This window comes from Aquarana catesbeiana, linkage group LG02 (genome assembly GCF_042186555.1).
Source record: "Aquarana catesbeiana isolate 2022-GZ linkage group LG02, ASM4218655v1, whole genome shotgun sequence".
Classification (NCBI taxonomy): domain Eukaryota; kingdom Metazoa; phylum Chordata; class Amphibia; order Anura; family Ranidae; genus Aquarana; species Aquarana catesbeiana.
In genome coordinates, this window is record NC_133325.1 from 530,277,909 (window position 1) to 530,293,770 (window position 15,862).

Sequence of the window (15,862 nt, forward strand, 5' to 3'; positions counted from 1 at the left end):
GGACGCAAATTTCGTTTGGGTACAGCATTGCATGACCGCGCAATTAGCAGTTAAAGCGACGCAGTGCCAAATTGGAAAAAGACCTCTGGTCCTTAGGCAGCATAATGGTCCGGGGCTCAAGTGGTTAATAGATGTCTGCTGAATGTACTTTAGTATCATGGAACGTAAGAGGGCTGGGTGATGGAGTGAAAAGAGTGGCTTTTTTTCACGATAAAAGCTCATAGGCCCTCTGTGGTGTGTTTGCAGGAAACCCTCCTGCAGGCTGTCTCTGTATCTACACTTAGGAGCCGTGGCTATCCCATTCAGTTTCACTCCACCCATACAGCCTACTCCAGGGGAGTTAGCACCCTTATCTCACGGCATGTCTCCTTTCAACTGCTGCAATCCCTAATTGATGACCAGGGAAGGTATATTTTCTTGCTATGCAAGCTGGCAGGTCTGACATGTATTATTGCCAACATATATGTCCCTCCACCCTTCTCCTTTGATGGCCTGAAGTGTTTAGCACAATTTATAGCTCCTCACCCTAACACCCCGGTTTGGGTGTTGGGGGACTACAATAACGTAATGGATAAAAATATGGATAAATTTAAATCTGGAACTTGTGGTAGTTCCACACCAGGGGGCCCTACCCCCTTTGCTAGATTCCTTGTAGAGATTGGCCTACGAGATGTGTGGAGGGACTTAAATCCCACGGCTCAATGCTATTCCTGTTATTCAGCATCATACACGTTTATCGCAAATTGATCTGTATGGGCAACGGTGAGGTATGCGCCACATAACATCTCGGACCACTCTCTCTTATGTGCTAGGGTCACTACCGTCCCCAGTCCCAGGTGCAGATTATGGAAGGTTAAACCCTTTTGGTTCACAATTTACCAGAGGCTGACCCATCCCCCAAAGCTCTGAAGGAGTTCTTAGACTTTAACCGAGGTTCGGCAGGGTCTGCAGTGATTTGGGACGTTTTAAAGGCCCACTTATGGGGGTTGATTATCACACAGATTACCGTATCAAAACTAACACCAAAGCATGGGAGAACTTAGTGATGAATGAGGCTGCCAAGGCGGAGGAAAGGTATATCTCTGACCCTAGTCCTGATTCGGAACGTAAATGGCAGGAGGCACAAGTCCTGTATCAACAGGTTTCCATCACAGCTGCAGAAAATAAACATTTTATTGTTCATCAAAAATACTTTAACAAGGGGAAAACACAGGTCATTTACTTGCTGTAATAGCTAGGGCCCAACAGGACACTACACACATTGATTCTATCCAGAACGCGGCAGGAGATACGATTACTGATCAGAATCGTGTCCCTGGCGTATTCTCAGATTTTTTCAAAGATCTATACACATCTAAGGTACACACCACGAAGGAGGAGCTGGACCAATTTTTGGATCAGTGCTCTCTCCCTCTGTTGTCACAACAGGGCCTGGCTGCCCTTAATAAACAAATAACTTTGGAGGAACTTACTTTGGTGGTAGCACAAATGGCAAATAACAAGTCAGCGGGAGCCGACAGTCTGCCCACAGAAACATACGGGAAATATGGTGACATCCTTTTACCCACCCTACTGACAACCCTGAATGATGCCCTTCAGGTAGGCAGTCTACCCGCCTCCATGAATGAGGCTATTATAGTAGTCATTCCGAAGCCCAGTAAGGATTTGTTACAACCCGACTCCTACGGACCCATCTCACTTCTGAATACAGATGTGAAATTACTGGCTGGGATATTGGTCACCAGACTGTCGGGCGTATTGGCAGACTTGGTCCATGTCGACCAGCCTGGTTTCATCCCCACCCGATCTACGGCACTAAATATCCGTAGACTATTTCTTAACACTCAAATTCCAGTCGACAATTCCAATATTAGAGCTGTCTTTTCCCTCGACGCTGCCAAAGCTTTTGACAGCATGGAGTGGAATTATTTGTGGGAGGTGTTGTGTCATTTTGGATTGGGGGACAAATTTATCTCCTGGGTGCAGTTGCTGTACGCTGCCCCCACAGCGAAAGTACGAATTAACGATACCCTGAGGCATTTCCTTTGTTTTGTGGCACGCGGCAGGGGTACCCATTGTCGCCCCTGCTGTTCGCTCTTGCATTGGAGCCTCTTGCAGCTATGGTAAGGGCCTCTCCTAACATCGTAGGCTTCCGGCGCGGACAATTCGAGGGAAAAAAATCTCACTGCACACAGATGATACGCTGCTGTACTTGGGAGATACCGGGGATTCTTTAAGGGCAGTAATGGCATTGATTGATCATTTTGGACAACTGTCTGGCATAAATCGGCTCTTCTACCATTGGACCCTTTGTTGACCCCTTTACCAGAAGATCTCTCACATATACAGGTGGTTACCTCCTTCAAATATCTGGGTGTAGTGGTGACCCGGGAGATTACATCAAACTAAATCAGATTGTAGCCGACTCTAGATTGAAACCATACTCTCAATTATTAGTAGAACTCCCTGTGCTCAAGGGCCACCACTTTCAATATGTTCAACTACAACATGCTATGAGATTCCAGAGTAAACACTCTAATTTGAAATTGGATGATTCAGAGTTTTTGAATTCTATATTCATTGAACCTGAGAAGAAAGGGGCTATCTCAAAAATTTATATCCAGCTATTATCACATATACAGGTCCCTGACCTTTTACCATGCAGGGAGAAATGGGAGAGAGATATCGGCCCTATAGATGGAGAGCAATGGGCACAGATTTTAGAGGTGGGTCCAATGGTATCAGTATCTGCAGCACAGAGGCTATCCCATCTGTTCATATTGCATTGTGTATATCGCACACCGGTGCAGTTGCACAAATGGGGTAGAAGGGACACCCCTATCTGTCCGAAGTGTCAAGCCTAACCTGGTGACCTTATCCATATGCTCTGGAGATGTCCTAAATTGGTGAGGTACTGGAGCTCCATTGTAGCCAAAATCAATAATATTTTTCAGGTGCAGTTGGAAACAGACCCGCTGATGTGCCTATTGGGGAGCCTAAATGAGGACCTGTACACCCCATTGGTGTGCATCGCACTCAAGACTCCTTTATATAGCTAGAAAACTGATTGCCCGTCTGTGGCTCTCGGCAACTGCACCTAAAATAAAACAATGGATCCAGCAGGTTAATACCACCCTTATTAGGGAAAAAATACATACCAACATAGGAAATCACCAACTAAATTCTACAGTATATGGCAATGTTGGCTGGCCTCACCAGAAGTGGCACCACCACGACTGGTACTACATAGATTGCCATTAGGATAGCAACTTTAGTGTGGGGACTCCTGGGAACTAAAAGGCAGAGAAAAAGACTCGGTGGAGGATACCTACTAGTAAATGTACACTCCTAATAATTAACTAAATTAATTAGTATTAACAGCGAGACTAAAGAGAGTTACTTGCTTTTGTTTTATGTTATGTTTTTATTTTCCCTTTTTCCCGCTCTGTTTGTTGCGCCCCCTTGGTTGGGGATGCACAGAAGGCACCGGGTATCATACAATGGTCTTTATGATATATGCATGCCATGCAAAGCTGTCAGTGGACGCTGAACTCACAGCTCCCGCCAATACCCTTCTTACATTCAGCTAAGGAGACTTGCTAGAGAGGCGATCAGCTCTTACTGATGATCCCTAGTGACCCGGAGATTCCGACCTGGCGATCAGTTTCACTTTTTTGGCTGCTGGCGATGCCCAAAATGATTAAAAAGGAGGATGGAGATGGCACCGGCTCGCTCCTTATGTGGTCTCAGAAGGATAGGGGGAAAAAAGCTGCAGCCAAGCTAGAGCGCTTCATAGGCATGCCAGCGAGGGAAGCGGAGGACGATCCTGTTTTGCCTGCCCATGCACAAGATAGCCCTTCATCTGTATAAGAAGTTGTCGCGAATACTGAGGTAACAGAGGAGATAGAGCCAGGGGTATGGGAGCAGGTGGATAGAGAAGAGGAGGGGGACTGGGCTGCTTAAACGCCACAAGTGCTTACCACACCAGGATCAGAATTCACACTTAAGGATGTTTTTTTGGCTGGGCAAAACGGCAGCACTACCCTATTTACCCTTCTATCTCAATTCCAGCAACTTAAGGAGGCAGTAACTTTTATCGGGCATGACATGCAGAAAGTGAGGGAATACACAGCTGCTTCAGAAGGCCGAGTTACAGTAGCTCTATAGAGAATGACCTGGCTCCAACAAAACGAGAAATGAAAAATGGAGCTTCAATCTGCACATCAAGCTAACCGCATTGATGACAAAAAAAATCGCCGAAAAAAAGTCAGATCACTAAGTCTCCCAGAATGTATGGAGGACAAGAATCCTATAGAGTTCATTGAAAATTGGCTTGCTGACACTTCTGATCACAATAAGTTCATGCCATTTTTCGCAGTGGAGCGGGTACATAGGATACCTGCCAGGCCCCTCCCACCAAGGGATTTCTCCAGGCCTTTTAGGCCCCTTTCACATGGACGGACCGTCTATCCGTTTTTCTCCCATCCGTCGACGGACGGCAATGCATTCCTATGGGCAAACGGATGAACATCCGTTGCCATCAGTTAACCTCCGCTTCCGTTTTTATCCGTTTTTTTTAACGTACAAAGCTACGTCCAGATCTGTCAAAACGGATATTAACTGACGTAAACTGACAATGTCCGTCAACGTCCGATCAGTTAAGATCCGTTTTGAAGAAATAATTTTTTTTTTGTTTATCTGTGAACTCAACCTATGACCCAGGCAGTAGTTGGACAATAGGAAGTACATCCCCAGTACATGCCCAAGGAGAAACATGGCAAGAGATGTCTCACATGAGGAGCTTATAAACCTGGTGCACGAAAGGCCAGGCTTGTGGGACTCAACCTGTCGGGACCACAGTGACAGAGTAAAAATACAGCAGCTATGGGATGAGATCTCTAAGCTTGTGACACCAAATTGGTCCACCATGACTCCCAAACAGCGTGAACAACGTGGTAAGTGTGCAGCTTGCTCTTTTGTCAGTGTTTTTATATAATCATTATGGCTTGGTTGTACATTTTTGAATGGTGTCAGGGTTATGTTTAGCATCTTAGCAAACTTTATTTAAGTATTCTATGCCTCTAGTATAAAAATGTTGCAAACACTATAACAAACATAAATGAAATGTTCAGCAGAGAGGGCATGGTTGATACAAAGATTCACATGCATTACTACAAACGTTAAATAACAATACATACAAAGCATTTTGCCACATGGTTTGGCTCTGCTGCAGCAAGAGAATGAACAGTACATTAATCACATGTTTCCATAATCTAATGTCAAAATTTTTACTCAAATTCTTTCTCAATGTGTGTTTACAGGATTTGAAATTAACAGAAGGTGGCGTTCTCTGAGAGATCGTTTTCGCAGAGATTTGCATGATGAGGCAGACTGTGCAAGCGGTTCTGGAGCAACCACAAAGAAAAAATCTATCTACTTTGAAATGCTGTCCTTCCTAAGGAAAGTCATGGATGTTAGACCGTAAGTGACGTTTGGATGTTCAATCTAGAAAGTGATAACAATAGGTCTCCATATATTAAGGTTTTGTGACCAAATGTTCCTCCTTTTTATTGTAGTACATCATCAAACGTATCAGAGTGTGAGGAGAACACTGATAATACTGAGACAGAAGCAGTGCAGGGAGTTGAGCAAGCCACACAAGAGGGAGAAGGAGAGTCCCAGTCTGTGGATGAGACAACACGTCCAAGTTCTTCTCAAAGATCCGTACATGTAAGCATACTATTGATTACTATACTTTATCTGATATACACCAAGGCATCGTTGCATTTCTCAATCGGCATATTATTCTCTACAGGTTAGTCATGACAGGCCAACAACATCACGATCCTCCCGTCGTGGAAAAAAGCCAGAAAATCCAGAGATGGAGAAAGCCATGAAGTCCTTCATGGATGAGATGACCTCCTTTAAAAGACAGGAGAGTAAAGATCCATTCTGTGATCCAAATAACTCAAATGCGTCCTTCCTGAGGACAATTTATCATACACTTCTAAAAGCACCAGCAGAGAGGCAGATGGAGATACATATGGGTATTTTTAATTATGTGGGGGGATGTATTAGAGCTGCCGAGTCAGGAATGCCATTGCCTACTATTAGCCATTATGAACCCCCTCAGAGGTCATACCGTCAATATTCTTATGAGTCCCCATGTCTTCCTGCCCAGCCATATCTACCGCCCTATCCACAGACCCCTGTGCGTGCATACAGCTCAATGCACAATACACAGAGGCCTTATGCTTCCTCTCCTGCTCATTCCTCACAGGGAACATATCCTCAGAGTGTAAACACTAGCGCAAATTCTGCTGATGCTTCTCAAGCTAATAGCCAAACCAGCTCTGGTTCTTCTTCCCAACATTCCACTTCCTATTCCCCATCCCCCACCTCTTTTTATCAGGATTTGTAACCTGGTTTTTCTGTTAAACTACAAAATTTCTAATATTTTGCATATTTTATGCTTTTGTTCATACTTTGATAAATCAAAAAACAAAGCTCAGTAAAACAAAAGCATTGTCCCTGCCCTGCATGTCCCCAATACTGTATGGCATGACTTGTAAAACTTGTAGGAAAAATTCCTTCCAACATGAAGGGGTTGATTTATTAAGAATTTGTATAGCTATATGACAAGTGAAAGTGCATCTCTTTTTGTTCTGTGTGAAGGAGGCAAAAAAAGATATAAAGAGGTTATATCCCAGTATTTTCAAATGGAAAATACTGCATTTAACCATTAGATGGGGCTAAGTATCATAGTCATTTCCTATAGTACTTAGCCCCATTTAGTGATCAAATGTGGTATATTACTGTAAAACAATTAACATAGGATATAACCTGTTTACATTCAGTTTTGCCCCATTCGAACTTGCACTTTTACTGATCGGATGGCTCTATGAATTCTTTATAAATCAACCCTTAAATATCTTCTCACAGATAGTAGGGGTGGGTAGTGTACTCCTAATAAGGATAAAGGGGTTGGGTACTGGTGTTCTGCCGAGAAAGTTCCCCTCGGCGGATAAGGACCCCCCTCTACTGTGCAGGCGCAGCGCTTGCGCAGTAGGAGCCGGCGGAAATAGCCGAAGCCAAATAGAATAGAAATCAGCTGTACACGGCTCCTGTAAGGGGGCCCCTCGCGGGCTCGCTTCGCTCAGCACTTTTTTATTCTCCCTCTAGGTCCACTTGGATGGTGGGGCTTGAACCTGGACCCAGGGCGCAGGCGCCGTGTACAGCTGATTGAAGTTTTTCAGCTTCGGCTATTTCCGGCGGCTCCTAGTCGTTCGTACTGCGCAAGCGCTGCGCCTGCACAGTACAGGGGGGTCATTATCCGCCGGGGGAACTTTCTCGGCAAGACACCGGCACATAGTAAATATTGACTGTGCCTCTACTGATATTAGGCACATGTCAGTGTAAGTACTGTATAAGCTACAGACAGATAGAAACAAATGTAAAGAGGTCATGGACCCTACCACTTCAATACAGGGCACTTTCCCCTCTTTCTGCCCAGTTCGGGTGGCACTGATAGGTGGCAGTGGTGGGCACTGATAGCTCTGGTTCTTCCCAACATTCCACTTCCTATTCCCCATCCCCCACCTCTTTTTATCAGGATTTGTAACCTGGTTTTTCTGTTAAATTTCTAATATTTTGCATATTTTATGCTTTTGTTCATACTTTGATAAATCAAAAAACAGTTAAGTGAAAAAACCTTTATTTTAAACGGGTTATGCAGAATAATAAAACGAAAACTGTTTTGAACATATCATGTGCTTTTGTGTCTTTTTATGCTATCAAAACACAATGAAATAACCAAAATTATTAATTAAGAAATTTACTTTTTCACTGCATATATTGGTACTGCCATGGAACTTCTCCTGATGGAGATAAAAAGTAGTCAGCAAATTGTTCACGCATGGCAATGTAGGATCTCCCTGCACGTACTCTGCTGTACTGTACGGAGGGCAGGTGGAACTCTTCGTCTTCCTCAATGTGGATTCCCTCCTTTTCCCGAACAATATTATGCAGAATGCAGCAGGCCTTAATTACCAACTCAGCATTCACAAGACTGAGTTGCAAGGGTGTTTGGAAAACGCGCCATTTACTGGACAATATGCCAAATGTACATTCAATGAGGCGTCTTGTGCGGCTCAGCCGATAATTAAAGATCCTCTTCTTGCCGTCCAGATTACTTCTGGCATACGGCCTAAGAAGATATTGCGAAAGTGCAAACGCCTCATCTGCAACAAGCATGAAAGGTAGGTCTGGTCCTTCAGTTCCAGGCAGAGGCTGATCAAATGGTATGTTAAATCGCCCTTCTCGCAGTCTTCGACCCATTACAGACTCACGGAACACTCTGGAATCGGAACTGCTGCCATATGCCCCAATGTCCACAGCTATAAATTTATAATTACTATCACAGATAGCCATAAGGACCAATGAAAAATATTTCTTATAGTTATGAAATCTAGACCCGGAACGTGGAGGCTTTTGGATACGGATATGCTTTCCATCAAGAGCTCCGATACAATTTGGAAAGTTTGCTCGATTCCAAAATCCTTCGGCTATTCTTCGCCACATGTTTACATCTGGTAATGGCATCACTGCTGGACACAGCTCTTCCCATATGGCTAGGCAAGTATCATGCACTATCTCCGAAATAGTTGAAATGCCCAGTAAAAAATAATGGTTTAAAGAGGTATAGGACTGGCCAGTTGCAAGAAACCTAGAAAAATAAATAAAACATCTTTTTAGCTTTTTAAGTAACATTCTACTGGCACATAAATGGATACAATATTTATTATCTATACATACTGTATATACACACACACAGTAAACCAGGCAGGGGCGTAACTACCACCATAGCGACCCATGCGGGCGCTATGGGGCCCGCAGCCAAGTGGGGCCCAGTGAGGATAAGAGTACCGCCGGCACAGTCTCCCAGCCAGGGGAAGAGAGAGGAAAGGAAGAGGCGAGCTGTCCGTATTAGCAGAGAGCTGAATTGCCTGATGTAAGAGCTTTCATTAGAACTTCCAGTGTTCCCGGGGCTCATGTCACATAGCTCCACCTTTTGGCCCGGTGCCTTTGATAGACAGAACGCCGATCCAATGCGGGACATGTGACGTCATCAAAGGCGTCGGGCCAAGAGGTGGGGCTATGTGACGATGAGCCCCGGGAAGACAGGAAATTCAAATGAAAGCTATTACAGCGGGCAATCCCACTCTCTGCTGATCCGGGTGGCTTGCCTCTTCCTCTGCATAGATGGGGCTGTATGGGGCACAGGCAGACCAGGCTGTATTGGGCACAGGTCACGCTTTATGGGGCACAGGTCACGCTGTATGTGGCACTGGTCACGTTGCATTGACACTAGGGCAGCTGTGGGGGGGGGGCCATACAACATTTTGCTATGGGGCCCTGCTATTTCTAGTTACGCCCCTGAAACCAGGGGTTGATAAATGAATGACTTCTTACCTCAAAGTGACTATGAGACGTTCATCTGCAGATACACATCTTCTCATGTTGGTATGTCTCCGCTGCAGCCGTGGGTGCAGCTGCTCCAGTAAGTAGTCGAATGTGGCTACAGACATCCTGGTGAAGTTGAAAAACTTAGTGGAATGCTGTCGGAGATGAGCGTAGTGCAAAGCCACAAAACCTTCGGAAGGCCGCTTCATTAGCATGGGGTGGGTCCAAAATCGACGTCTCCTAGACACAATCTGCTTTTTCTTGCTCTCCATTCTCCTCATATAGGCAAAAACTAAAAACAATGTCACGCTGTCCCAAAAATGGTTGGAATCCATTGCACAATGCAGATAGCACACACAAGGGTAAGGACAAAGGAAGGACACAGCAAGGACAAGTCACTCACTGAAAACTGCAATGCAGCATGGGAGGAGCAATGCTTTCTGGGTAATTTCCTTAGGCACAGAAACTACTGTAAACGGATGAAAACGGATACAAAAACGGATGAAAAAACGGATGTAAACGTGTACATTAACGGATGAAAACGGATGTTAACGGAACGGAAGACGGATGAAAACGGAGATTAACGGAACGGATGACGGATGAAGACGGATGAAGCAACGGATAAGAACTGATACGTTTTTAACGTGGCTAAACTGACGGTGCCCGTGTGAAAGGGGCCTTATTCTGAAATTCTTACATTACATGGATCAGGATACTCTTCTCGCACTGGCCCAGAAGTAAGGTAAAGTGGAAATTAATGGGTCTAAGGTCTTATTTTTTCCAGACTTATCCATTTAGGTGCAAAAGCTACAAGCTCAATAAACTGATGTCAAGCATCGTCTTTGCGATCTTTAAACAGAATACGCCATGTAGTACCCAGCTAAATTGAGGATCGCTGCAAACCCGCTTTCGATACTCCCAAGGTGGCAGCTCTTCGGCTAGACAGGAATAAGCAGCATTTGCCTGTATCTTGAGACAAGCCATTGTTTTGTCACACTATGGGTCACAACAACTTTAGAACGTCTCCGTAATACCCTGCTATGGCAGATCTTATATGTTCTGAAAAAATATAATAATTTAGGTAAAATATCAATTTTCTGTATGTTTATTCGTCCAAACCATGGAACTTTCAGATGATGCAAGGATTCTAAGGATCTCCAAATTTTGGTTAACAAGGGACAATAGGGGCGTGGCTTGGCGCGCAGCAGAGATGGACGCTTAGTACAGGAGCTCCGGTGGTTTAGCAGCCTGAGCCCGTCTCCTAGTGCCGACAGCACCTCATAATGAGCAGAAGGAATCTGGGAACACCTCGCACCAGATCTCGCCGTTCAGCGGCGGCTTACAAAGGAAGGAATATATCTGATTTACTCAGAAATCTCTCGGCGGAACGGACCAGCAGGCCGGGATCTAAGATGGCGACGCCACATGCGGAGGAGGATTTCAGCGAGGACTCGCAATCCACGGCGGATGGCACTGGTAGGAACACTCCCCACCCTGATCTGCCGCTTACATACGCTGGCATGTCAGGCTTTGCAGCCGACATTAAAGCCACTTTCTCTGCGGCTATCACTGACTTAAAATCCAGCATGATTATATTAACAGACAAGATGGCCGCGGCGGAAGCTGCAGGCAGAGGCATGGCAATCCACCGTTTAGAGAAAGTTACCTCCACACAAGCCCAACATCTCATCGAGATAAACAAGCATTTAGAGGATTTGGATAACAGAGGGAGGAGGAATAATATAAGGGTGAGGGGGATCCCCGAATCGGTGGAAGCTGAACAAATCCTCCCAGCTCTGCAAAGAGTCTTTAATAGCCTATTAGATAGGCCCGAGGACACAGCAATAGAATTTGTAAGAGCCCACAGAGCTCTCAGAGCAAGAGGCCCTGATACAATGCCACCCCGTGATATTATTTGCTGCTTGCAAAGCTTCCCTCTAAAAGAGGATATAATGCGCAGAGCACGCAGAAACGATCAAATCATCTTTAATGGCGAGACTATTATGCTCTTCCATGACCTCTCCCAGATAACTTTAAAAAATCGCAGAGCTTTGCGACCTCTCCTCGACAAACTTAGAGAAAAGGACATTCGCTACACATGGCGCTTCCCATTTGCACTTCTGGTGAATCACAATGGGAGACAACATACCCTTAGATCCCCTGAAGATCTACCAGATTTCTGCCACGCACTGCAAATAGATCTCATAGAATTACCAGAATGGTACCAGGAGTTCTTATTGCCTCCGCGGGAGAACACACAAGCAAGATCACCACTTACTTCTCCAGACAAGAGACATTCAAAGAAAATGAAACCGTCTCGCCCAGGAGGCTCCCAAGCAGGTACACCGAACAACAGACCACATTCTTCCAGAGGAATGGAGGACATTTGAGGATCCCTTTCCATCTTGGATTTATAACAGATTGGTTCAGAAGAGAAAGTTACACCACTCACTCTAAACCCAATTCAACCATGGATATACCTCATAGACCCACTCAAGGAAGATCAAGACTAATCATCACAGAGCGGTCTTCACAAAGACTTACGAGTTTGACATAAGACAAGCTCCTTTATAAAGGAAGATCCAAAAAGTTGCTCAGTTTGAAAGATGTTGATAGGAATGGGTAGTTCTAAGTTGTTAGGGTTAAATATTCTGACAAACCCATATAAGGCTTATAAAGGCTGACACGGAATTTAAAACCGAGGCAGAGCCAGTAGTACCAACAATATCAAGGAAATCCTCTCCTTATACGTTTAAACGTGGAAGGGATGGGAGACAAGCTCCATTTAAAGGAGACCCCATAACCTTCACATAACAGGTTGTTCCTCTCCACAAAACGAGGTTAATAATGTTATTTTGTATTTTTATTATTAAAATTAAAGTTAATTTCTCTGTTCGGGTCTAACCGCACACGAATAGAGAACACAGTTTCCTTCCTCAAGGGGAGGGGGAAGGGAGGGGAGGGAAAGGTTTTCTCTCCTTCTTTTTTCTCCCTTTCTTTTTTCTTTTTTTTTTCTTTTTGGCACTAGGTGACCAACACAGCCATAGCTTACATATACAGGCTGCTACCGGTTTCAGCTCTAATATTTAGTGTTGTTTTACTGTTACAGTTAAATTTGCATCTCTAAATAGCCGGGCAGTCATCCACTGCTCCCAACAAGTGCTCTCTAGTGGGGGGGATTCTCCTACTGGATAGCACTAATTTAAAGTACTTCCTTGGTCCATTTTGGTTCCAGGGAGAAGACAGTATATCTCACTCCTCTTTTCAACTCTTTCTTATTCTCACTCTCACCCCTCCTCTTTGACCACATCCCCTATCTTCCCCCCTTTACCTTGGTTTTTGATTTCCCTCTTACCCTTCCCATTTCCCCCTTTAATTTCTCCCTTTAATATTATTTACTTCTCATCTATTTTTCTAATTACCTAAGATCAGAAGAGTGTATTGACTATTCACAATCTATAGCGAAAACACTAACAGTCATTAAGCTTTGTTTCCAGATCTTGTGCCGGCGGCTCTCCCTGAATCCACAAGATGACGTACTCATCTCTGGGACACTCTCCCACAGTGATCTCCCATAATATGAATGGTCTAAACATTCCTGAAAAACGCTCCAACCTACTAAGAGAACTCAAAAAAGGTAGGCCCAAGTTTGTTTTTTTACAGGAAACTCATTTCCAGACCGATAAGGTCCCCAAAATGACAGATTCCTTCTTCACACAATCCTACCATGCTACAAACAGCTCGGCCAAATCTAGGGGAGTTTCTATACTTATTAGTAGAGACGCTTCCTTCGAAGTCACAGATAAAATGGTGGACCCGGAAGGCAGGTTCCTATTCCTTAAGGGAAATTGTTCAGGCACCCCCATGACTTTAGCTAATGTTTATTTTCCTAACACAGCACATGCAACGTTCTGTAAACGCATTCATGACAAACTCCGAGATTTCAGTACAGGGTGTCTTATTCTCGGAGGAGACTTTAATGTACCATTAAACCCTTTAACTGACACTTCTACCGGCAAAACTTATATCACTTACAAGATCCTTAAAAGGATTAAAACACTACTTAACTCTCTACAACTAGTCGATTCCTGGAGATTCGTGCATCCTAATGATAAAGATTATACATTCTATTCATTTCCACACAGCAGATACTCCAGAATAGACTACATTTTTATTACACAAAAAGACCTCGACAGAATCTCGGAAGCAAGAATAGGAATTCAAACGGTAACAGACCACGCCCCTACATCACTAACCCTAAATTTATCTGACCCTACACCAAAATCCAACCAATGGAGATTAAACTCAGCCCTATTGACAGATCCAGTCTGGCTACCACAAATAACTAAGGCACTGAAAGAGTACTTTACACATAACTCCACACTTGAAGTAAACCCTTTGACAATTTGGGAGGCACACAAATGCACAATCAGAGGTGATCTCATTAGAGCAGGCTCACAACGTAAAAAAGAAAGAGATAAACAAATAAAACAATTGACAGGGAAAATCCGAAGTCTAGAAACATTACACAAACAATCACTAACAGAACAATCAGCAACAGAACTATTAGAAACAAGGAAGGCACTGCAACAGATTTATGACATTAAGTCTAAAAGATTCTTATTCTTCCGGAAAAAAATTTACTATGAACACGGGAACAAAACAGGCAAATTTCTAGCGAGAGCTCTGAAAGCCACTAGAGCACAACACAATATCTCTGGCATTAGATCAAAAGAAGGGAAAATAGACATTACCACCAAACAAATCGCACGCAACTTTCACGACTATTACACGGCCCTTTATAACCTACCCGCCTCACACAAAGCCAATGAGTCACAGGAATTAAGACAACAAAGTATTCAAAACTACCTTAGAGAATCCAAATTACCCATCCTGACAGCAGAAGAAATTTCCCAATTAGAAAAACCCATCGAAGCAATAGAACTACAACAGACAATCAAAGACCTTAAACCAGGGAAAAGCCCAGGCCCAGACGGCTTTACAGCCATTTATTACAAAACGTTTCAGGCCATTCTACTAGGACCACTACTAAGAGCTTTGAACTATATGTCACAACCCAGAGAGATCCCAACAAACTTTCTGGCAGCCCACATCACAATTCTACCCAAGCCACATAAAGATCCAACAGAATGCGCTAGCTACAGGCCAATCTCGCTTCTGAATTTAGATGTGAAATTGATGTCAAAAATTATTGCTAATAGGCTAAAACCTTTGCTACACAATCTGATAGGCACCGAGCAGGCAGGATTCATGCCCGGCAGAGAAACTAGAGATAATGTCATCAAAACGCTCAACTTGATTCATGCAACTAGGAAAGAAAACATCGAGGGCCTTCTCCTGTCAACAGACGCGGAGAAGGCCTTCGATCGAGTGGCATGGGATTTCATGCTGGAAACCTGCAGATATATTGGCCTGGGAAGTCACATGATGACGTGGATCTCCTCTCTCTACTACAACCCCACGGCTCAACTCAAAATAAATGGTTCACTTTCAGAAACAGTTAAAATCAGAAATGGCACGAGACAGGGCTGTCCCCTCTCGCCAATTTTATTTATTTTAACACTAGAACCATTCATTAGACGGATTGTGGCAGAGAGAGCAATAAATGGTTTTAAAATAGCTGGAAGAGAGTTCAAAGTGGCAGCTTATGCGGATGACCTATTATTTTTCATATCCAACCCCCATATTTCACTCCCTACCTTATTAAATGAATTCTCTTTATTTGGCCATCTCTCCAATCTAAAAATTAATTACTCCAAGTCTAAAGCAATGAACATTAGCATACCCATGAATAAAATAGAAGCTATCAAATCCAACTGCCCCTTTAAATGGGAAAACTCAGCTCTAAAATATTTGGGGATATGGCTGACCCCCCAGATTTCCCAAATTTATGAACGCAATTTCACTCCGCTCTTAAAGACGATTAGCTCAGACCTTCAAACCTGGCACACGAAAAGTTTTTCGTGGTTCGGTCGCATAGCTATATGCAAAATGACGGTTCTACCTAGAGTACTATACTTATTCAGAAACTTGCCAATTAAAATACCCCAAAGTTTTTTTAAAGCCTTAAACACAATCCAAATGAAATTTATATGGGCACACAAAAAACCCAGAATTCGCTGCTCAATACTCACACAACCTAAGGAGAAGGGGGGGATGGGAATCCCAGACTTCCGCGTGTACTACTGGGCAGCACACGTCACAAGAATAGTGGACTGGCACTGTCATCACAAAATTAAAGATTGGGTAGAATTAGAAGAGGCAATGAATCAGACCCCAATTAGGTTCTCACCATGGATCCCTTGGACTAGCCTTTCAACCACCATGAGGTCTCACCCCCTCATAGGCACCACGCTCACAATTTTTCACAAACTAACCA

The 15,862-nt window shown here is 43.9% G+C and overlaps 2 protein-coding genes across 8 annotated transcripts in view; one reads left to right on the top strand and one right to left on the bottom strand.

Annotated features, from left to right (window-relative positions):
• The window catches only part of ZC3H11A (zinc finger CCCH-type containing 11A), a 754,301-nt gene that overhangs the window by 134,530 nt on the left and 603,909 nt on the right, over positions 1 to 15,862 (bottom strand). The window lies entirely within an intron of this gene.
• On the top strand, positions 5,309 to 7,722 carry LOC141128516 (uncharacterized). Its single transcript, XM_073615853.1, has 3 exons — positions 5,309 to 5,481; positions 5,577 to 5,730; positions 5,816 to 7,722. The coding sequence occupies exons 1-3, from the start codon at positions 5,444 to 5,446 to the stop codon at positions 6,419 to 6,421; spliced, it is 798 nt and encodes a 265-aa protein (XP_073471954.1). The 5' UTR covers positions 5,309 to 5,443; the 3' UTR covers positions 6,422 to 7,722.